Source organism: Lampris incognitus, chromosome 19, assembly GCF_029633865.1.
Source record: "Lampris incognitus isolate fLamInc1 chromosome 19, fLamInc1.hap2, whole genome shotgun sequence".
NCBI lineage: Eukaryota > Metazoa > Chordata > Actinopteri > Lampriformes > Lampridae > Lampris > Lampris incognitus.
The window spans coordinates 30,068,610-30,090,906 of NC_079229.1; the positions used below are offsets into that span (position 1 = coordinate 30,068,610).

At 49.9% G+C, this 22,297-nt stretch overlaps 1 protein-coding gene across 1 annotated transcript; it reads right to left on the reverse strand.

Annotated features, from left to right (window-relative positions):
• Nucleotides 1-261: 261 nt before the first annotated feature.
• and1 (actinodin1) lies at nucleotides 262-21,992 on the reverse strand. Its single transcript, XM_056299240.1, has 10 exons — nucleotides 21,930-21,992; nucleotides 18,505-18,549; nucleotides 18,206-18,307; nucleotides 15,333-15,396; nucleotides 6,427-6,471; nucleotides 4,953-5,095; nucleotides 4,063-4,479; nucleotides 2,678-2,929; nucleotides 1,021-1,275; nucleotides 262-795 (listed from the first exon to the last, which is right to left on the reverse strand). The coding sequence occupies exons 1-10, from the start codon at nucleotides 21,990-21,992 to the stop codon at nucleotides 262-264; spliced, it is 1,920 nt and encodes a 639-aa protein (XP_056155215.1).
• Nucleotides 21,993-22,297: the final 305 nt, after the last annotated feature.

Consider the following 22,297-nt stretch of genomic DNA (forward strand, 5'->3'; position numbering starts at 1 on the left):
ACGTGTGTGTGTGTGTGTTTGTGTGTGTGTGCGTGCGTGTGTCCATCTCTGTACATGCGGAGACTTTCTCGACTCGTCCAGTTGGTCTGCACACTTCTCATGCGTCCCAAAACTGCCCCGGTCAGACTGGATGAGAGTTGGTGCTGCTGTGAGGCAGCCGAGGACATGCACTAAGCTGAAAAAACATATTAAGTAAATGTGTTTTCATGTCCATTTGTATGCATGTGTGCTTGTGTGTGCATGCCTGTGTGTATGTGGGTTTTATTTTTTGCGGTAGTCGTCTGCATAGGCCCTGGGATCACCCTGATCGGGGAACTGATCTCCATAGCCCCTCAGTAGGTCCTGGAAGCTGGGCATGCCCTGTGACAGCGAGGGGTAGCCCATATAGGGCTCTTCCTGGCCGCTTTGGTAGGGGTCCGCCTCGTACTGTTCCTGGTGCTGCTGCTCGCGCTCCACTGCTCCCTGGATGTGCATCTCTTCTGCATGGTTTTCGGGCTGTTCCTCAGCATGTGCCTCGGGCTCAGGGCGACGCAAGCGACAGTCTGAGTCATACTCTGGGTCGCAGTCGGGGTTGGTGGGCTCTAGGACACCCCTCCTTGTGCCATCAGCATTGACATGGGGCTCGTAAGCCTCGGCAGGGTAGGCGGTGTGGCGGTGGGCTCCAGAGCGTGGCTCGTTGGGCTTCACTGGGTAACAGTCCCGGTCATAGCCGATGAAGCAGTCATAGCCTTCTTTGGTCTTTCCTGGAGGGCCCAAAGGGTTGCGCTCTTCCTGGGCAGGCTCTTCAAAGTTGGGCTGGGAGTATGGGTACTGTTGCCTGGGAGAAGGAGGGCTTTGGCCGTGCATAACACCTGCTTCCTCACGAAACATAGCAAAAGGATCATTTGCTCGTTCGCTAGGCTCCGGGACAGCTCCCATGCGTGGAGCGTATGGGTCATGAGTTTGGGCTTGAGTGATGTATTGGCGCAGCATGGCATACATGTCATTAGCTGGAGCAGGGGCAGGAGTTGGGGGGCTAGCCTGGCGGTACATAGCATAAGAATCTCTTGCTCTGTTAGCGTTAGCGTAAGCATCTCTGAACATGGCGTAAGGATCTTGGCGCTGCTCAGCGGCAGGGGGGGCGGCGCGGATCGCAGCAGCCTCCTCATTATGGCCATTCTTGTACTCCTCTGGAGGTGTCGCAAACCTAGTGGCAAGGAGGGGATTGCAGTTGTCCTCGAAAAGAGGGTTGCAGGATCCAGGGCCAGCAGCAGGGGGGTTAGGGGCACGAGCCGCCTGGAGGAAGGAAAAAAACAGGAAACATGCTTTAAATCGGAACAACTGACTGACTGTAGATGATTGGACAATGTGACATCAATGACTCTCATAGCAAAATTATGCCAAATATCACAATTTTTCTCACCACTGTCTTGCTCACAGTTGCTCAGTGGATTAAAATTGGAACCAGAATCTGCACAGTCAAAATGGGAGGTGGAGCATATGTGTCTCATGGGGTGTGAACATTGCAGTAAGCAAATTAGCTGTCAAAAATTAGCCACTTAGCAGAAAACTGCCAAGACAGTCCCTCAGAGCATCTGTCAGGACAGTTTGCTGTAGAGCAAGTCATCACTTTGGCTTAAAACTGCCAAGAGTGAATCACATCGATCCTTCAGTATCATCTCTATGAAAAAGAGCAACACTGAGAGGTACACAATGCTTTGATAAAAATGGTAAGCACTTTTTTTCCCTCCCCAATTGTACTTGGCCAATTACCCCACTCTTCCGAGCTGTCCCGGTCGCTGCTCCACCCCCTCTGCCGATCCGGGGAGGGCGGCAGACTACCACATGCCTCTTCCCATACATGTGGAGTCGCCAGCCGCTTCTTTTCACCTGACAGCGAGGAGTTTCGCCAGGGTGACATAGCACGTAGGAGGATCGCGCTATTCCCCCCAGTTCCCCCCCGAATAGGCACCCCGACAGACCAGAGGAGGTGCTAGTAAAGTGACCAGGACACATACCCACATCCAGCTTCCCCCCCGCAAACATGGCCAGTCTGTAGGGACGCCTGACCAAGCCGGAGGTAACACGGGGATTCGAACCGGCGATCCCCGTGTTGGTAGGCAACGGAACAGACCGCTACGCCACCCGGACACCTGGCAAACACTTTTAAATACCATCAAATAACTGAAATCTAAATTTTGGTAGAGCTGTTAATGTGAAGTGAACTAGCTGAAATGAAAGAACACACTCGTGGGAAAATGTTATGTGATGTGTATTTTCTAGTTTGGTCTTTCTCCGTTCACTTGCATGGGTGTGGGCGAAGTCAAAAGTCGTACTGCAAACAGCCACGTGAGAGCACGAGAGATATTTTGCCTGCACTTTTCAAAAGGACCCATGTTGTCCACTTCTTATATGGTCTATGACCGGGACAGTCATCGTAGAAGAACAGGTGATTATGAATGGAAAAATATATCTAGGTAGTGACAAGAATCAACATCCATCTGCTAAGTGAGCAACATAAAATTGAATGTTTTCAGTGTACAATGAACACGATCAGCCCACCCAGGGGTCATTCTTCCTGTGAAAGAGCCTCATATTTAGGTACTCAAACCCAACCTGTTCACTCAGTGTAAGTCACTGAGAATAATTTGTTGTATATCATTTCGATGACACTGAAACAATAAAAATGAAATAGTACCACTAGAGAGGCTGCATAGGCACAGCGCGGGTCTCTGAGGGGATCACAGTTGGGGTACTGCATGTATAGACCAGAGGGGGCTTTCTGCACCAGCTTCAGCTTGCAACTGGGGTCTTTGGGGTCACAGCCGAGGTGGGCATAGGAGGGCAGTGGTCCGGCGGCGGGCTTGTAGCCATAAGCGGCTCTCAGGTGATACTGGAGACACTCCGAGTCCTCGGCTGCACAAATACGCAGCAGCTCCGCCTTCTGCTCCTGTTGCCGGGGAAACAAGTCGAAAGCAAAATGTGAATATGTGTGTTTTTCTTAGCTGGTTCTGAACACAAACCAATCACTCCTAGCACAGGGCCAGGCCATTAAAAACATTCGAGAGAAAAATGGACATGGGGTTCACAAGAATAACTTGGAGAAGTGTAAAAATAACATTTCCATCGCTCTTTATCGCATATGCTCTTCCGCCAACCTGCCATTTTATTCACCTCAAGTATAAAAATATTTAGAGAAGCTTGATAACAGTTGGCTTACCACTTACCATTAACACGTGTAATGCGCTTTACTCGGACAACCTGTTGGTCTTATTTGGGACCAGTGGGTTAACAGTACCATGAGCCATAGTGCGGTTTGGCATGACATTACAGATCTACTGTGTCTGCCACCCCTGACTGAATGTCTTCTTGTTAAGAGTGCCGGTTAAAGGTATAAACGGTTCATTAACACTGTGGTAAAATGTTTTCCTAAATCCAACATAAGGACGTGCAGGTGGTTGGCATGACAGGGGACGATACAGCGGACAGGAAGAGGTGGAAACAGCTGATCCGCTGTGGCGACCCCTAACGGGAGCAGCCAAAATGAAGAAGAAGAAGAGTAGGAGTAGGAGACTGGGGCCTAGTCTGGCACATGCATGGCTGTTGGTTCAGACGTGCAATGTTTGAATGTGGCCCTGCGTCTTTGTTGCATTTCTCTTTTTCTCTCTAATCCGTTTTTCCTGTCTCTCTTTACTTTCCTATCCAATTAAGATGAAACTGCCCCAAAAAATATCATTAAAAAAAAACATCATTTAAAGATTATGTTAATTAATGAGATGATCAATAGTCGGGCAGGATAGGTGATGAGAAAGGGGACTTACAGGTCTTAAGATGGATTTGAGCCGGGGACATTGTAGCTTGGGTTGTATTCTAGCTGGCGTAGCTACTGGGACCACCGCAAAACATCACTTTTAACGTATGAAAACTTCCTGAGACTAGCCAGCCTGCATTTCACAACATCTCCCAGATAGATAGATAGATAGATGGATGGATGGGTAGATAGATAGATAGATAGATAGATAGATAGATAGATAGATAGATAGATAGATAGATAGATAGATAGATAGATAGCTAGTGGTTTACCTTGGAAAGGAAAGACTGCATAACAGGCGAGTAGTAGTAATACCCAGACTGGGGGTCTTTCGCTGGAGCAGGTGAGCGCACATAGAGGGGCGCCGGGGCTTTGGCTGGTAGATGTGGAGGGGCGGAAGCAGCAACGGGCAACACTAGGGGCAGGTAGGGGCTTTTGCCTTGGACCAGAGCAGCGTACAGACAGTAAGGGTCTTTGGTGGGGTCACAGGTCTTGACCGGCGCAGGTTTGGGGGCCTCTGGTTTGGCCCTGCTAGTGTAAGAGGAAACGCATTTGGTGGCATCATCCGTGTCAGAGCAGGACTTGTAGATCTCCCCCAGGTGCTGCAAGTAGGCCTTGTAAGAGCGACGCCCCTCAGCCCGGTTCTTATTCTGAAGGTAGGCCAGGTAGATGCGGTCCATCTCCTGAACCTAAAAGGGGAGAGAATGGGGTTACGGGGAGATTAGCTAGGGTGAAGAGTGAGTATGCAAGGTCTGGAAAGCACAGGAGGGTACAACAGCCTTCAGGCATTCATTACTGAACATTACTGTATGTATGTATATATATGTGTGTGTGTGTGTGTGTGTGTGTGTGTGTGTGTGTGTGTGTGTGTGTGTGTGTGTGTGTGTGTGTTCTTGTTGAACTGCATTTGCGAGGACCAATTTAAGTTTTCACCCATACGAGTGAGGACATTTTTACAGGGTGAAGACATTTTGATCAGTCCTTGCTTCCTCAAGGATCTATTTTATTGTTGGGACTTGGGTTCAAGGTTAAGGTCAGACTAAGGATTAGGTTAAGGTTAAGGGTTAGAGTATGAGTGAAGTCAATGGGGGTTCTCACAAGTATAGAAAAACAAACACGTGTGTGTGTTTGTGTGTGTGAGTGTGTGTGTGTCTTCTCTCACCGCCTCCTGGTTGCCGTTATCAGTGAAGTACTTGTACCAGCCCCAGAAGTCGGAGTGCTGCTTGTACCAGCTGATGTTCCTTCGGTTTCGGATCAGCCTCCTCTGTGCGGCCGCCCGGGTTGCTCTCTCCTGAATGCTCTCCCCTGCTAAACACACAGCACAGGAGAGACATCGCTAATACACGGCAGACATATGTAAACTGTAACCCCCCCCTTTTTTTTCCCCCTCCCCAATTGTATCCGGCCAGTTACCCCATTCTTCCGAGGGCTGCAGACTACCACGTCTCCTCCGATACATGTGGAGTCGCCAGCCGCTTCTTTTCACCTGACAGTGAGGAGTTTCGCCAGAGGGACGTAGCCCGTGGGAGGATCACGCTATTCCCCCCAGTTCCCCCCCCCCCAAACAGGCACCCCAAGCGACCAGAGGAGGCGCTAGTACAGCGGCCAATTGTGTCTGTAGGGACGCCCGACCAAGCCGGAGGTAACACGGGGATTCGAGCCAGCGACCCCCTTGTTGGTAGGCAACGGAATAGACCGCTACGCTACCCAGATGCCCACGTAAGCTGTATTTTAGGTAAACGGAAAAACACCGTCCACACAATGCATGTTATTACATTCCCATGAGGCCTTCGTGTACTTGTTATGTTAGTTTTTAAAAGATGTTGTGTTATGTGTAAGTGTAATGGTGAGCGACCACATTCCTGGTATTTCAAACCTTGTTTGTCAAACAGTAGAGTTGGGTTTTGGATTTGGATTCTGATATATCAGTGTTTTGGGTCTTATGAAGCACATGAGCACGTTGCACAGTGTTCAAATTCAGTTTTTGTGTGTACACGTTAGTCGTGCTGTAGGACCCAGTGTGCTTTGTCTCTTCATGCAGATATGTATTCTGAAGAATTTTGAAAAAGTGGGAGAGACAGAGAGAGAGGACCAGAGAGAGAGAGAGAGAACGTTCCACTTCCTGGTTGTGATTGCAAAGTCTGTCTTGCTCTCTCTCTCTCTCTCTCTCTCTCACTCTCTCTCCATCTCTCTCTCTCTCACTCTCACTCTCTCTCCATCTCTCTCTCTCTCTCTCTCACTCTCACTCTCTCTCCATCTCTCTCTCTCTCTCTCTCTCTCTCTCTCTCTCTCTCTCTCTCTCTCTCACTCTCTCTCCATCTCTCTCTCTCTCTCTCTCACTCTCACTCTCTCTCCATCTCTCTCCATCTCTCTCTCTCTCTCTCTCTCTCTCTCTCTCTCTCTCTCTCTCTCTCCATCTCTCTCTCTCTCTCTCTCTCTCTCTCTCTCACTCTCTCTCCATCTCTCTCTCTCTCTCTCTCTCACACACACACACACACACACACACACACACCTCTAAATCAAGAGACAGTCAAATGTGCATGCGAATGTGTGTGCATGTTTGCACGTTTGTGTGTGTGTGTGTGAGAGAGATGTGTTTGCATTTACTAACATGCAACTATACATCGTATATTTACCATCTCCTTTGGACTTCTGCGCAACCGGAACCGCGGACAAGAACTCTGAAAGGGAAAAAAAAGAGAACAGGGATACAAACTGAGAGCTGGAAAGGACCGAGTCAAAACAAATGCCACACTCCAAAAATATTCATCCAAGGACGAGCCACAACATTTTATTAGCTCACACTCAGTCTTCGGTCCTGAGTACGATGTTAACCGCAACCGTTGAGTCGTCGGCGACTAAACCGGCACCCCCCCCACCCCCACCCCCCACCCCCACTTCAACCCTTGGGTTGCTGTCAGGAGGGTGTGTGGACACCCAGCAGGGCTGAAAACAAAACCTGTGAAAAAGGGCGGACGAGTTCCTCTGTGAACCGACGGCCGTCCATACCCGGAGAGGAGGAGACAGGGGCCACCAGGTGCTCCCCCTACTGAAACACAATGATGACTCAACCTGTCGAGGCATCAGCTGTGCTCCTACCACCTCAAAAACAGGTTACGGAGCCGCTCTGGTGGCCGAGCGGAATAACCCGCCGTCCCTGCAGTCCGCTCATCACGTGGCTGGGAGGTTCGTATCCCAGACTCGCCGTAACCGCTCACGGCCAGAGCGTCCACGGGGTGAGGCCTTCATTAGGCCGCCCTTACCCGAGGGATAGCGGGTGTAGATCGGTGTAGTGTTCGGGGGACTCGTCATTCTCCAGCGACCCCTCTGGCCCATCCGGGCGCCTGCAGCCAAGCAACCGAAAGCATTCTCCCTACGCCGCCTTCGCGGCCTGAAGGTGACGCAATCCATGCGAGGCTTCGGTGTGTAAAATAGCGAGAGCAGCCGACACGAGTTTGAAGGAAGCTGGTGTTACGACTATCTCCTTCCTGTGGAAACGTGAGCCAGGGGAGATATTCGACAAGAGTTCCGGCCGTAGGCCATTGGGTTAATCGGTTGGGATAAGGGGAAAAACTAGAAATACATGTATATATATGTATGCATATATATGTATATATATATATAAAGGTTATGGAACTGATGATGATGATGAGTCTTCAACTCCCGTTTCTGTATTAAACCAATGACATAACTCTGCCAGCGGAGTACGATAACCTCATTTGTTCCTACTGAAAATGGGTTTGCGTCATTAATTCTCACGAATCCGCCGCCGTCCCCGTAATGATAGCGAGGCTGTGGCGTTTTATATATATATAGGCCTTGTGTCAAGATACTGACGCAGTTTTCGAGAAAACTCTTGCGCCACCACAGCGCGCGCAGGTGACGTCACTCCCACGACAGACTTTTCAGACGTTTCAGTAAACAAGTCTCAGTCTCCTGTTGAAACTGTTTACTCTGCCTTTACTGCCTTTACTTTAGTCAAAGCCCCTGTAATTGGAAAGTGATAATGGATGACATTAAACCTCAAACACATGCACAGAAATAATAACACACACACACACACACACACACACACACACACACACACACACACACACACACACACCACCCACCACACAGGGCAGTGGGTAATTGGCTCTCCCCTGAAGGGCCGGTGACTGCAGTCCTTTGTAGATTTTATAGGTGAGCCTGTAACAGCCAGCCATGCTGTGCTGTCTCAAAGAGCTGTGTGTGCACTTGTGTGTGTGTGTTTGTGTGCGTGCACGTGCATGTGTGTGGTGTGTGTTTGTGTGCACTGTTTGACCCTAGATGAGGAAGAGGAAACAGTAGATTCAGCTCTGCACCAAGTTTCTTTCATCTCCACAGGGAAAATGTGTTAATATCTTGCAGAGAGCGGTGTGTGTGTGTGTGTGTGTGTGTGTGTGTGTGTGTGTGTGTGTGGGTGGGGGTTGTATGAGGAGAGAGAGAGAGGTAGGGGTGTGGGTGTGGGGTGAGAGAGACACACAAACATATGACAGATTTAAGGGAACGCTCCACAGGGGAGCAATACATGGTTCTGTGGTGCGTTGTCGGGAGTGTTAAATGTCGATCTTGTGGTGAACAAAAAAAAAAAGTAAGACCAAGAGAGAGGGGGGAGAGACGGGGGGGGGGGGGGGGGAAGGAGGAAATTGAGAGAGAGTTTCGATTAAGCTTTAACGGGTGTGGCGCTAAAAGGGCACAGTGAAAAAGGGTAGCCAGCCAAGGTACGAACAAGGTACCAGCAGATGTAATAAAAGGAGAGAGAGATGAAGGTGACTCGGGTGATGCAGAGGGGTTGGGGAGGGGTGGAGGGCAAAATGATGCTGTCTCGGTGTGTATCCGCTGAATTGTGTTTTATGAGCCTGTAAAAAAAAAACACACTAACCAGCACATCTGGAAACAGGAGAGGGGGCATGGGTAGGTGTGTGTGTGCGGGGGGGGGGATGCTGACAGGTACTAATCTTTTACAGGACAGGTCGGAGCGATGAAAGACCCCCCTCCCCACCACCGCACACACACACCCCTCCACCCACCCCTCTCGCCTCCCACTTCTCTTAACTCCTGGTTGTGATCCTTTCTTTGAAAAGCCGTCTTGAGGGAAAGAGAAGAATTTGGTAAATCCTGACCCCGGCGTGAAATACATCTGTCTCATTTAGATGGGGGTGGGGGGTGGGGGGGGGCAATGGAAACAGCTGGAGGAGGGGAAAGCCTATTTTCTCCCTCTGACATAAAGATGATATATTGCAGGAACGCCACAGGGCTATTACAGAACGTATACATGAAACACACTTGAGTTACAGCCACGTCACGCCGGCGTGGCGATGAGGGGTCTGCAGAAAGTCTGAAGACCCCCGCCCCCCTCCCCCAACCTTAACGAGATGCACGCCGTGTAAAACCACAGACGCTGGACCGTCATGCTGTAACTCGAGTCAAGTTTCATGTATCAAGAGAGCACAAACGAAGGGGGGGGGGGTACTCCATCTGTCACTGTGTGGAAAAAGACATAGGCCTGGTGTGTAGCGATAAAAGACAAAAGGTTTTAACAAACAGGGTCACCACAAAGTGTGCGAACAAGAAGAGACGAACCGAGTTTGGATGGAAAACGGGATAAAACGGTTAATGAGACCGGGTGGGGGGGGGGGTCCTCTGGGAGACAGGAAAACTAGCAAGCAGGGAGGAGGCGCGGTGTGTGCCTGTGTGTGTTTATGGGTGTGCATTTGTGTGTTGTGCATGTGTGTGTATGTGTGAGAAGTCCGGGAGCGTCAATTCCAAAGAAGTTATGACTTTTTACTCAACTCCCAAATTGTAATCTGATTACTTAAAATACTTTTTAAGGCCTGTGCAGAGTGAGACTCTGAATGGACAGTTTATTCCAGCAAACAGATTAGCATTCATTTCATCAGCAAACAGTAGGGGCCAGGGGTGGGCGACATGGTCCAGAAAGGTCCGGGGGGGGGTGCAGGTCTTTGTTCCAACCAAGCAGTTACACACCCGAGTCTACAGATCAAGGTCCTAATAGAATCAGGTGGTGTGGCTGCTTGGTTGGGACAAAGACCTGCACCCCCACCGGACCTTTCTGGACCACGTCGCCCACCCCTGGTATAGGCCGTTGTTTGGATTTCCGTTGATTTGATGCTGACTTAAGTGTTTTTCCTCCCACTCGTTTAATGGCAATGAACAAAGGGGGGGAAAAAAAACTTTTGGTCTCGGCCGAACCTCCGGGTACGCACGATTGGGGTAATTTACGAGGTGTGACTCGTAGCTCCGGTGTGTGCTCGTGTCCCGTCGCGTACTCACCGGGCATCAGCACCGCAGCCAGGAGCGCTGTCAGAAACACACCGGAGAAAGATGCTCTCCTTCCTCCAGCCATGACTTCGCCCCCTTCTCTCCTGCTGGCAACAGAGACACACCGACATCACCCACTTAAAACAAATACATAGATAACTAAATAAGCATCCTACCCTTCCCTTCGCTGTTTATCTGCACTAGGGTGCAAATAGTCAAAAAATAAATCCTAACAAGATGAATTCATGTATACAGATTAATGCATAAAGTGGTTGAAAACCACTTTATGCATTAATCTGTATGCATGAATTCATCTTTTTTCTTCCCCCCCCCCAAAAAAGATGAATTCATGTATACGGATGAATGCATATAGTGGTTGAAAACCTCTCAACACCCTGAAAAGAGTAACGGATTGGACCTAAAAACCACCTTACAGATTCCAGTTAGTTGTAACTGACACGTCCGATCAGCCCGCCTCTGTAGTTTTAACACGCCGGGCCAGTCGGCATCACGTCCCGTCTCCTCCTGGTCACACGCGTCATAATCAATACTGTCTGTCGGTCACCGCTGCATGCCGGGCTGCGGTCGCCCACGGCGTTTGGTGCCATTGGGGTGATGGCCGTGTTAAGGCCCGTATGACAAGGAGCGGGAGATGAACTTCCCGTAGGCGAGGGGCCGCCAGCGAATTCCCCAATTCCCAAATTGACGGGTGGAGGATGTTCAGTTTCCACCCCCCGGTGACCGTCCCCAGCTGAGGAGCTGGAAGTGAGCCGTCATTTAGACGCCACATACCGGCTTGTCCGCCGTCATGAAAACACCGCCGGCTGTTTTCGGCGGTCGGCCCGGCACTCCAACCTGAACCCTGAAGTCCTGGAAAGTACCCGAATCTACTGGGAGACCGCATCGCCGTTTGAGATTTGAACCGGATTAGGTTAGAGACTGAGAGTGTGTGTGTGTGTGTGTGTGTGTGTGTGTGTGTGTGTGTGTGTGTGTGTGTGTGTGTGTTGCTCTTACCTACTGCTATCCGGCGGTCTGTCTTTCTGTAGATCCTTACGTAAAGTGTTGTCCGAAGGGGCCAACAGGCCAGAAGACTCGCTCAGCCTCGTCTTGGTTTGACTCCGAGACTGTGTGTGCTTTGATATTTATATGTGTGTTGTGTGTGTTGTGCGTGTATGTGTGTGTGTGTGTGTGTTGTGTGTATGTGTGTGTGTGTGTGAGAGAATTTGACAGAGACTCCTCGTGCACCCCGTCCCCTGTGGCCCTTCTGACAGACTGCCCTGCTGAAGGGAATCCAACAGGTTTTAAACAGAGACACACACACACACACACACACACACACACACACACACACACACACACACACACACACACATGCAATAGTATTCATTAACGTTCACCTGAGGAAAAGAAAAAGAAAAAACAAACGCACACGGAGACCTCCTGCGGGTGTCAAGGGCCACCTCAGCTCAACGCCTGATTGGTTGAGACTTTTCGAACAAACTGACCAATCAGAGGCAAAGCAGTTAACGACAGGAAGAGCGAAAAGGTGGGAGGACCGAAGCGGGGAGGTGAAGACGTGGAGAGAGGGGGGGGGAGAAATTAATAAAGGGGGGGGGGAGAAGAAAGATTGGGTGAAGGGCGGATAAGTCGCCTCGGGTGGAGATAATTGGTTGATGGTACTTGATGATTATTTGTGTTGGGTCTGTGTGTCGCCCCCAGAGGTGAGGGAGGACGCTGCGGATCTGTTGCTGCACGCCGCGCCGCACTCCGAGGACAGCAGAAGAAGAATGGCGGGAGGGAGGGATGGACGAAAACAAGGAAATAATGAAGGGGGGAGCTGTGGTGCCACATATGCACTTCTTGGAGGCGTCTAAGGGCCAAACCACAACCTGTCTCGTAGTGAGGACACACACACACACACACACACACACACACACACACACACACACACACACAGTGACAGCTGGTCTGCACATGAGGAATTTCAGTTTAGCTGTGCTTGGGCATGCCAGCCTTGTCACACACACACACACACACACACACACACACACACACAGTCAACTTTTAATGGGTCTCTTAACAAGCGCTGTTTTGCAGCCATGTAACGCACGAGTGGAGCGGTTCCCCTCAGCAGACGTGTTGCCCCGCGTTTGGTGAAATGGCTCCCCGAAGTTTCTAAATCGTCACTTCACAAAACTATATATATTTACTATGACCAACGTGACATCCACTTCGGCAAAGGACTTGATTGCGTGAAATTAGAGTTAATTGCCGTTACTGTTAAGAGGATGAGTTACCCACCCCCACCACCATCACCCCGGTTTAAAAAGGATTATTGTTTAACTCGTCTTCTGAACCTCGGCTAGTTTAAAAAAATGTGGGGGAAATCCAGTTTGAATCTGTTTGTGGCGACCTCTGCTGCGTGACGCCCCCTCGCGCCCTATCGGCCTCGCCGCGAGATTAAAGCTCGACGCGCCCGAGATAATTGGGACGTTTCCCTCGCGCTCGTTCCTCCCGTGGATGCCGCTTTTGCGTTTTCCACCCGAGTCCTCCGTCTCGGGGGGGGGGACGAGATGCTGCGTTGACGCGGACTAGTTTCAAAACGGCTCTTGACGCTCGCGGCGAGGCGGGTCACATCCAGTAAGTCGTTCGTGACCTCGAGTACACAATCTGGTTTTTATTTGCCCGCGCGGCCTAACGAGGCACATGGCCTCAGATTAATTAATACTTCTCCAGACTGCAACGATTTGTCTTAATAAAGTCTCTGCGGGGCATTTCTGCCCCCTTGAACCGCACAGCTGGGCAATTATAATGGAGGGCCGTGCGGTGTCCTTTCAGTCGACAAATATAATAAATATTTCTCTTTCTTTTCTTTTTTGTGGGCCCTTGATGTGAATGTGTCGGCCCTGTGACGGACCGGCGGCCTGTCCAGGGTGTCTCCCCGCCTGCCGCCGGGTGCCTGCTGGGATAGGCTCCGGCATCCCGCGACCCTACTTAGGATAAGCGGCTGGAATAATGGATGGACGTAGTCGCTTCGGAGGAGGATGGATCTCCTGTTTCGAGGAAAACGGGACTCTGAAGTCCGCGGTGGCGTAGCGGTCTAAGCATCGGCTTGGTGTCGATGCAGTTGCCCACTGGGGACTGGGGTTCGCGCCCCGGTCTCGTCAGATCCGACTATGGCCGGACTCGATGAAGCAGCGATCATTGGCAACGCTGTCTTCAGGAGGGGGGCGGAGTCGGCTTGTGTTCGTCATTTGAATGCGTCTCTGTGTGTGTCGGAAAAACTGGTTCGGCTTGGAGTCGCCTTGTCACGAAAGTGGGGAGGCGCTTTCCTTCGAGACTGCCGGCCGGAGAGATGCAGTTGGCGAACGCATGCAATACGAGGGTGGGTGTCTGAATTAAAATAGGGATCAATTGGCCACTAAATTGGGAGAAAAAAAGGGAAAAATCAGAAATAAATTTATAAAAAAAAAGAAAAGAAAACGGGACTCTGAGACATGAAAATGTGATTTCTCACGGCGGCGCGAGTCCCCGTTGAATGTGACGGCTGACTGAGATGGACGAGGACGGCCGGGGCCTTGTGAGGCCATACAAACCAGACGGTACCATTGACTCGGAGGCTTCCCGGGACCGCCTCGTCCCTATTCCGAAGCGCGCGTCCTTCGACCTTACAGGACGGCCGTTTTACCCGCCGGGGCCTCCACCTTAATGTGAACGCTTAATCTGCTGAAAGTTTTTCTTCTTTTAACATTTTTGCTCTTTTTTGGCGGCTGCGCTCAGGTCCCATCCTGCCCCAACTCAACATTCGGTGGTGGCGTTAGCACCGTTGGCGTATCGCGTATGTAATTAGCCCCCGCTAACAGGTGTTCCTCAGCGCCCGCAAACCTGCAATCCGGTCGGGAGCAGATTCGGACACGACAGCGCCGAAACCATACTCATAATTTCCTCCGACGAAGGAATGTGCGGGATTTTCAGAATTCAAAGACACCTGGTTCGCCATTACTGCCCCCCCCATACCCCCCCCCCCAAGGAAACTTCGTTCCAGCCAAGTGGTGGGGGAGACGGTGGGGATGTTTACACCAATAATATCAAGCTTGTTTCGGTGGTCATGAATCCTGTTTTCACAGTTTTGATCGTACACACACATACAGAGACATGGTAACACACACACACACACACACACACACATACACACACACACAGAGAGACATGGTAACACACATACAGAGACATAGTAACACACACACACACACATACAGAGACATGGTAACACACACACATACAGAGACATGGTAACACACACACACACACATACAGAGACATGGTAACACACACACACATACAGAGACATGGTAACACACACACACATACAGAGACATAGTAACACACATACAGAGACATGGTAACACACACACACACACATACATACACACATACAGAGACATAGTAACACACACACACACATACAGAGACATGGTAACACACACACACATACACACACATACAGAGACATGGTAACACACACACATACAGAGACATAGTAACACACACACACATACAGAGACATAGTAACACACACACACACATACAGAGACATAGTAACACACACACACACGCACATACACACACATACAGAGACATAGTAACACACACACACACATACAGAGACATAGTAACACACACACACACATACAGAGACATAGTAACACACATACACACACATACAGAGACTTGGTAACACACACACACATACAGAGACATGGTAACACACACACATACAGAGACATAGTAACACACACACGCACATACACACACACACATACAGAGAAATAGTAACACACACACACACATACAGAGACATAGTAACACACACACACACACACATACAGAGACATGGTAACACACACACGCACACATACAGAGACATAGTAACACACACACACACATACAGAGACATAGTAACACACACACACATACAGAGACATGGTAACACACACACACATACACACACATACAGATACATGGTAACACACACACACACACACACATACAGAGACATAGTAACACATACAGAGACATAGTAACACACACACACACATACAGAGACATAGTAACACATACAGAGACATAGTAACACACACACACATACATACAGAGACATAGTAACACACACACACACATACAGAGACATAGTAACACACACACACACATACATACAGAGACATAGTAACACACACACGCACGCAGGATGCTGGGATGCCGTGGTCGCCGGAGGTCATGGTCGTCGAGCGGGTGCTGGAAATCTGCGGAGGGGAAGAGCAGGGATGAGAGGACCGGGGTTAGAATCAGGCCCGCCGTCCCCCTGCACACCCACATCTCAGCTAAGTAGACCAGGGCTTTTAAAAAGTTCTCCTGCCACAGACCCCCCCCCAAACCCCCAACCCCCAAGATGAAAACGTGTTAGCCCACGCCCCGCATTCGACAAGACGTTTTCCCAGGGACCCCGCGGTTAAAACGGTTTCAGTTTTTCTGTTGTCGTCGAGCGAATATCGGAGGGAACGGCCGAGTGGGGAGAGTTCAGTCGTGGGGAAGCTGAAACCTGTGATCGGGAGTTATTCTGAAACGTCCTTGAATTTGAATATAACTTTTGAGTTTCCATCCATCCATTATCTAAGCCGCTTATCCCAATCGGGGTCGCGGGGATGCTGGAGCCTATCCCAGCAGTCATTAGGCGGCAGGCGGGGAGACACCTTGGACAGGCTGCCAGTCCGTCACAGGGCTGACACACACACACACACACACACACACACACACACACACACACACACACACCTAGTGCGGCCAATTCACCTGACCTACATGTCTTTGGACTGTGGGGGAAAACCGGGGCACCCGGAGGAAACCCACGCAGACACGGGGAGAACATGCAAACTCCACACAGAGGACGACCTGGGACGACCCCCAAGGGTGGACAACCCCGGGGTTCGAACCCCAGGACCTTCTTGCTGTGAGGCGACCGCGCTAACCACTGCGCCACCGTGCCTCCCAATTCTCTATTTTATCAAACTAAAATGAAATTAAATGACGCCTCACTTTGCTGCGATCCCCTCAGCATCCCCCCTGAACGAAAGAGGGTCGGGGGTCACTGAATTCTTCCGGTGACAAGTCTTGACGCGCTCCTCTCACTTCCTGTCTAAGACGTGCGGATCAGCTGTGAGCTGTCATAGCGTGTTGTGCTCGGGTGGGAGCCGCACGGTGCCGTGTGTGTTTGTATGCTTATCAATAGGCGGCCCCGGTAGTTCTCACATCCCTGACCGTGAAACGCTCCACCGTCGGGTTAAACGGGATAAAGTGGGATATAGTGCTGCTCGAGATGCTGCTGAGCTCAGAGAGCTCACACAACCTGGGTTTTATCCAGCATGAGGAACACCAACACGCTCGTGTGTGTGTGTGTGTGTGTGTGTGTGTGCGTGTGTGTGTGTGCGTGTGTGTGTTCAAAGCGGCTGGCTGGCGAGGTGTCCCGCTGGGTTTCGGTCTAACAGCAGCCATAAACCCTCTTTAACATCTCTCTCTCTCTCCCCCCTTTCTCCCTCTCTCCCCCCCACTTCTCCCCTCTTTTTAAGAATCAGCTCTTTTCTAGGTCATGTGCCGCTGAGCCATAAACTGTGTTGCCTGTAGCCGACGCTGCAGTACGGAAAACCGATTAACTTTTGTACGCGTGTTACTGTGCAAGCCTGACGTACACGCATGCCTGTGTGTGTGTGTGTGTGTGTGTGTGTGTGTGTGTGTGTGTAGGCCCGCCAGTGCGCGGGTGCGAACACTTTCGAAGACGGGGGTTTACAGGCGAACAACAGGTGAGCGGCCGGCAGCCCCGTCGGCAGAGCAGGCGCAGATGGGAATGGAGGTGCGGCTGTGGCGGTTGGCAGTTCAGTGTCCTGACAAAGTTGGGAGTTGGTGCGTACGTTTGTTCGCCCGTTCGGCTCCGCGGCGGTTACATAAACACTGTGATACAACGCAGCCCGATTCGTCTCGTCTGCAGTGGTTCCGGCCCCCAAAATTGATACGAAATGTGAATTCCATTTAGAAACAAAGATTAGTCCCTCGCTCGTCTCTTTATCCAACACCTCTCCATTACTCGGGATTGTTCTACAGAAGTGTTAACGGCGCTGTTTCTCGACCTGTGTGGGATTTGAAACCTCTTCCTGTCTGTTGGTGGTTGTTGGTGGTGAGCTGCGACGTTGGCGATGGGGGGTGTTATGATGATTGTTCTGGTGAACTCAGTCCCTCTGGATGAAGGTGTGAGCCACATTTCAGAAGCGCAAAAGGTATCCCCGCCTGTCATGCAGGAGACCCGGGGGGGGGCGGCACGGTGGTTAGCACGGTCGCCTCACAGCAAGAAGGTCCTGGGTTCGAGCCCCGGGGTAGTCCAACCTCGTGGGGGTCGTCCCGGGTCGTCCTCTGTGTGGAGTTTGCATGTTCTCCCCGTGTCTGCGTGGGTTTCCTCCCACAGTCCAAAGACATATAGGTCAGGTGAATGGGCCATACTAAATTGTCCCTAGGTGTGAATGTGTGTGTGGGAGTCGGCCTTGTGATGGCCTGGCGGCCTGTCCAGGGTGTCTCCCCTCCAGCCGCCCAGTGACTGCTGGGATAGACTCCAGCATCCCCGCGACCCTGAGCGCAGGATAAGCGATATGGATGAAACATAAAAATTCTCTGTTGATGCCCCAGACTTCAATTTCCTGTCAACCCCAAAAAGGCTTCCCCCAGCTCAAATTCCCCCCCTTTCTTCTGGAATTGTGCATCGCCCCAACGACAAACTTGTCATACTGTTTATTGAAATAAGATATATGACCGCATTACCTAAGTGGCACACTTTACAGTGAAAGAACGAGAAGGGAAGTTTGCATGACAGTCTTGATATAGCAGCTTTGAGTATGTTTCCTAAGCACGTCTGGGTTTTTGCAAGTGAAATATGTTTTGAAATCAACATTTTATTTGTTGACTTGAGGCTAATCTAAACCCTAACCGCATTTCTCACATGAATCAAATTGGGTAAAAGATATTACAACTCGTGGACATCATGTCGGATGTTGATCTGGGGACATTTCTCACTTGCAGCAGCCAGGTGATCTGCGTCTCGCCGTTGAAGAAACCCGAGTGCACCACTTTTCCATTTGCTGCGAGGCCCGTGAGTGGACCACTGCTGCCTCCTGCCTGCAGACACACAAAGGCACAGCCAGTCAATTCAAAGGAAGGGGCAAATTGATCATGGTCCTATTGCTAAGGGTGGGGTCGTCTTGTAATTTCATGTGGACCACCTCCACTGCTTCACCAACAGGAACACACGTGAAGAGAGACGTAACATCACGAGAGACCATTGTTTCACCCCCCTCCATAATGATGCCCCTCACCTTATCCTCACAATCCAGGGTTCTGAATGTGATGTTCATCACTGCCTACCAACGGGTTAAGAAGAGATGCCAGAAACACGGAGATGTTATAGGTCACTGAGTTAATCATACAAACAATAGGCCATGATGGCACATCCTGTTTATGTATCTTACAGACTAGGTGTAGCTTCCCCTGGGTATAATCCATCCATTATCCAAACTGCTTATTCTGCTCTCAGGGTTGTGGGGATGCTGGAGCCTATCCCAGCAGTCAGTGGGCGGCAGGAGGGGAGACACCCTGGACAGGCCGCCAGGCCGTCACAGGGCCCCATTCCCAAATCCTGTGTAAACAGTACACATGGCCATTGAAACTCTACTTAATGGTCACGGCAATTTGCATGTGAACCTGATCATTGGTTTCGGTCATTATGAAGCTGTATTGTTTAATCAGAATACTTTATTATTATATTATAATATTATATTATAAGGGTGGGGATACCTGCAGTCAGTTTAGACTGAAGAGGTTACTTAGATAAGTGATCAAAGAAAGTTGAATCAGTTCATCTGGACAATATTATGTTATAATTAATATATATTATTAATATAATATGTAGTACAGAATTCTGTCTATAGCATTGTCCTGTTCTAACAGTTTAAGACAATCTATCACCTTTTTCTTGTAACCACTACCTGGCTCTTGTTCAGAGGCTCATAAGTATTTATGTCATAAGTAAGAGCAGCCACATTCACATTGTACTCCCATCTGCAGGCCAGCGGCCACTCTTTCAAGGATGAGGATGTGCACATCCTTGATAGGGAGGAACGCTGGTTTGAGCTGGGAGTCAAAGAGGCCATCTATGTGAAGAGGGAACGACCATCCCTGAACTGAGGGGGGGGGGGGCTCGCTTCAATGATGATTCCAAGTAGGGGCACCACATGTGTTGTGGAGACTGAGGAGTGGGTCAAGTGGCTTTAAACTTGAGGCGAACTGTTCAGTTATTCTGTAGTAAATTACTGACATTAATACTGGAGGGGGATCTTTTCATCCTACAGGGTCAAGGGTTTCTACTTCTGGTCCTGGTTCAGAAACACACTGAAAATGTAGAGGAATATTCCTTCCAACTGCTGAGAGAATGCTGGTCATTCTTTTTTTTAACGTGGATGTAGTTTTTATTTTATGCATTTTAACGCGTTTTTAAAGCTTTGAAATATTTTGCATATCCCTTTCTTTGGTTTTCGAGTTAAGCAACTCTGGGCATCCGTTTCAACCCTTTTGGGAATACGCTAGTAAAGATTCTGTCGGAGGGGTTTTGGTGGCAAGTAAAACGTTTGAGTCGAGTGGTACCAGAGCAGTGAAATTCTTTGCTACATAGACTCTGTTCCTATTATATTTGTAGGTTTTGTTGCAATCACAGCATTGTAGGATGGCGACAGATGTACTCCCCCCCCCTCCCCCGGGGTTCAGGGATGGTCGTTCCCTCTTCACATAGATGGCAACTGTGGTGTTTATAAGGGTGGGGATACCTGCCGTCAGTTGAGACTGAAGAGGTCACTTAGACGAGTGATGAAATGTTTCTCCCAATGAACGTGTCCAGATGAACTGATTCACCTTTCTGGGATAAACAAACAAAACCAAGTACACCCGTAGCCATACTGTTAAATCAAGAGTATGGATACGGGTGTGTCTGCGATGGTGCAAGCCTGAGCTATTATTGTGCGTGACAGGGATGGGCTGTGTGACATTTTCAATAAATGTATTTGTTTTATTTGTCACATACACAATCACTCACTGTGAGGAGACTGATCAGTGAGTCAAAACAGGAGCTCCAGGCCTGCCTCGACGGCACTGACTGGAGTGTTTATGAGGCTGCGTCTACAGACCTGGATGAACTTACTGACACTGGGACATCTTACATCAGCCTTTGTGAGGACATGTGTGTGCCCACCAAAACCTGGTTCACAGCAAAACTCAGGCGGCTTCATCAGGCCGAAGAGGAAGCCTACAGGAGTGGCGATAGGATCCAGTATAACAAAGACAGAAATACACTCACAAAGGAGATCGGAGTGGCAAAAAGGTGCTACACCGAAAAGCTTAAAAACAGGTTTTCTGCCAACGACCCATCAGTCTGGAGAGGTTTGAAGGACATTACCAACTACAGGAGACCATCCCCCCACACACAGGCAGGGAACCATCAACTGGCTGATGACCTAAATGGGCTTTACTGCAGGTTTGATAAGCACACTTTCACACCCCTCACCCTCTCTGGCCACAACACTCAACCAACTGCACTCCCTGCCAGCCTCTCTCCCCTCCCAACCGACCCCACCCGTACTCAGGATCTGTGATGAGGACATGCGCCAGCTCTTCCAGAGACAGCAGACCAGTAAGGCACCGGGCCCGGATGGTGTGTTACCCTCCTGTCTGTGCTGACCAGTTAACCTCCATTTTCACACTGATCTTCAACAGATCATTGGAGCTGTGTGAAGTCCCCTCCTGCTTCAAGAGCTCCACTATCATCCCAGTCCCCAAGAAACCCCATATCACAGGATTAGATTACTTCAGGCCCGCTGCCCTAACATCTATGATCATGAAATCCTTCTAGAGACTGGTGTTGGCCCCCCTGAAGGAAATCACAGGCCCCCTGCTCGACCCCCTGCAGTTTGCCTATTGAGCAAACAGGTCAGTGGAGGATGCAGTCAACATGGGATTGCACTACATCTTCCAACACCTCGACTCCCCAGGGACATATGCCAGGGTCCTGTTTGTGGGCTTAAGCTCAGCATTCAATGCCATCATGCCAGATATCCTCAACTCCAAACTCACCCTGCTTATTGCACCAGCCCCCATCTGCCAGTGAATTAAACACTTCCTGACAAACAGCAGGCAGCTGGTGAGGCTGGGGAAAATCACATCCAGCACCTGGACTGGCGCCCCCTAGGGATGTGTGCTCTTCCCTTTACTCCTCTCCTGCTACACAAATGGCTGTACCTCAGGTGACCCATCTGTTAAACTCCTGAAGTTTTACAGACAACACAACCATCATTGGGCTTATCCGGGATGGTGATGAGTCTGCATATAGACAGGAGGTTGAACAGCTGGCCCTCTGGTGCGGCCATAACACCCTGGAGCTGAACACACTCACAACTGTGGAGATGACAGTGGACTTCAGGAGGAGCCCCCCAACACTGCCCCCCCCTCACCAAACTCAACAAAACGGTGTCTGCAGTGAAAACCTACAGATTTCTGGGTCCCACAATCTCCCAGGACCAAAGGTGGGCATCCAACATAGACACGATCATCAAAAAGGCCCAGCAGAGGATGTACTTTCTCTGCCAGCTCAGGAAGTTCAACCTGTCTCATTTGTAGTAAATTGGCTAAAACATGCAGAAACACCGAAATGGCCCTTTAACATGACGATGCTGTTTGACCCAAATCGTTCACCTACCTCGTCTAGATCCACATAAGGCCCAGCACCCTCTGGAAACATCTCATCCTCTGCAGGTTTCATTTTACTTTAATGTCGGCATCAAAAACTAAACACGGTGTAGCTAGCATGGCTAGCTGTAAGCTCACTGACGATGTAAACAGACCATAAACCGTGACGCAACATGTGGCGCAGCACTAAATTGTGCTCGACTGCGTCCTCCGTCCCGCTACTCAAACAGGCCACATTTCACCTTAACAAAGATCCCAAGTGTTACAATAGCAGTGCAATTATTTCACAAATGTAAATGAATCATATAAACTGTAATGTGAACTGATATAATGTAAAGAAAACATCCCACATAAACGTATTTGATTTATTTTATACCC

What these genes read in the sequence shown, in the direction of transcription:
- and1 (XM_056299240.1), bottom strand. Translation starts at nt 21,992, where the DNA reads ATGAAACCTGCAGAGGATGAGATGTTTCCAGAGGGTGCTGGGCCTTAT. An exon ending in CATCCCAGCATCCTGCGTGC is followed by an intron (nt 6,472 to 15,332) that starts GTGTGTGTGTTA and finishes TTTCCCTTTCAG; the next exon opens with AGTTCTTGTCCGCGGTTCCG. An exon ending in ATAACGGCAACCAGGAGGCG is followed by an intron (nt 4,480 to 4,952) that starts GTGAGAGAAGAC and finishes CTCCCCTTTTAG; the next exon opens with GTTCAGGAGATGGACCGCAT.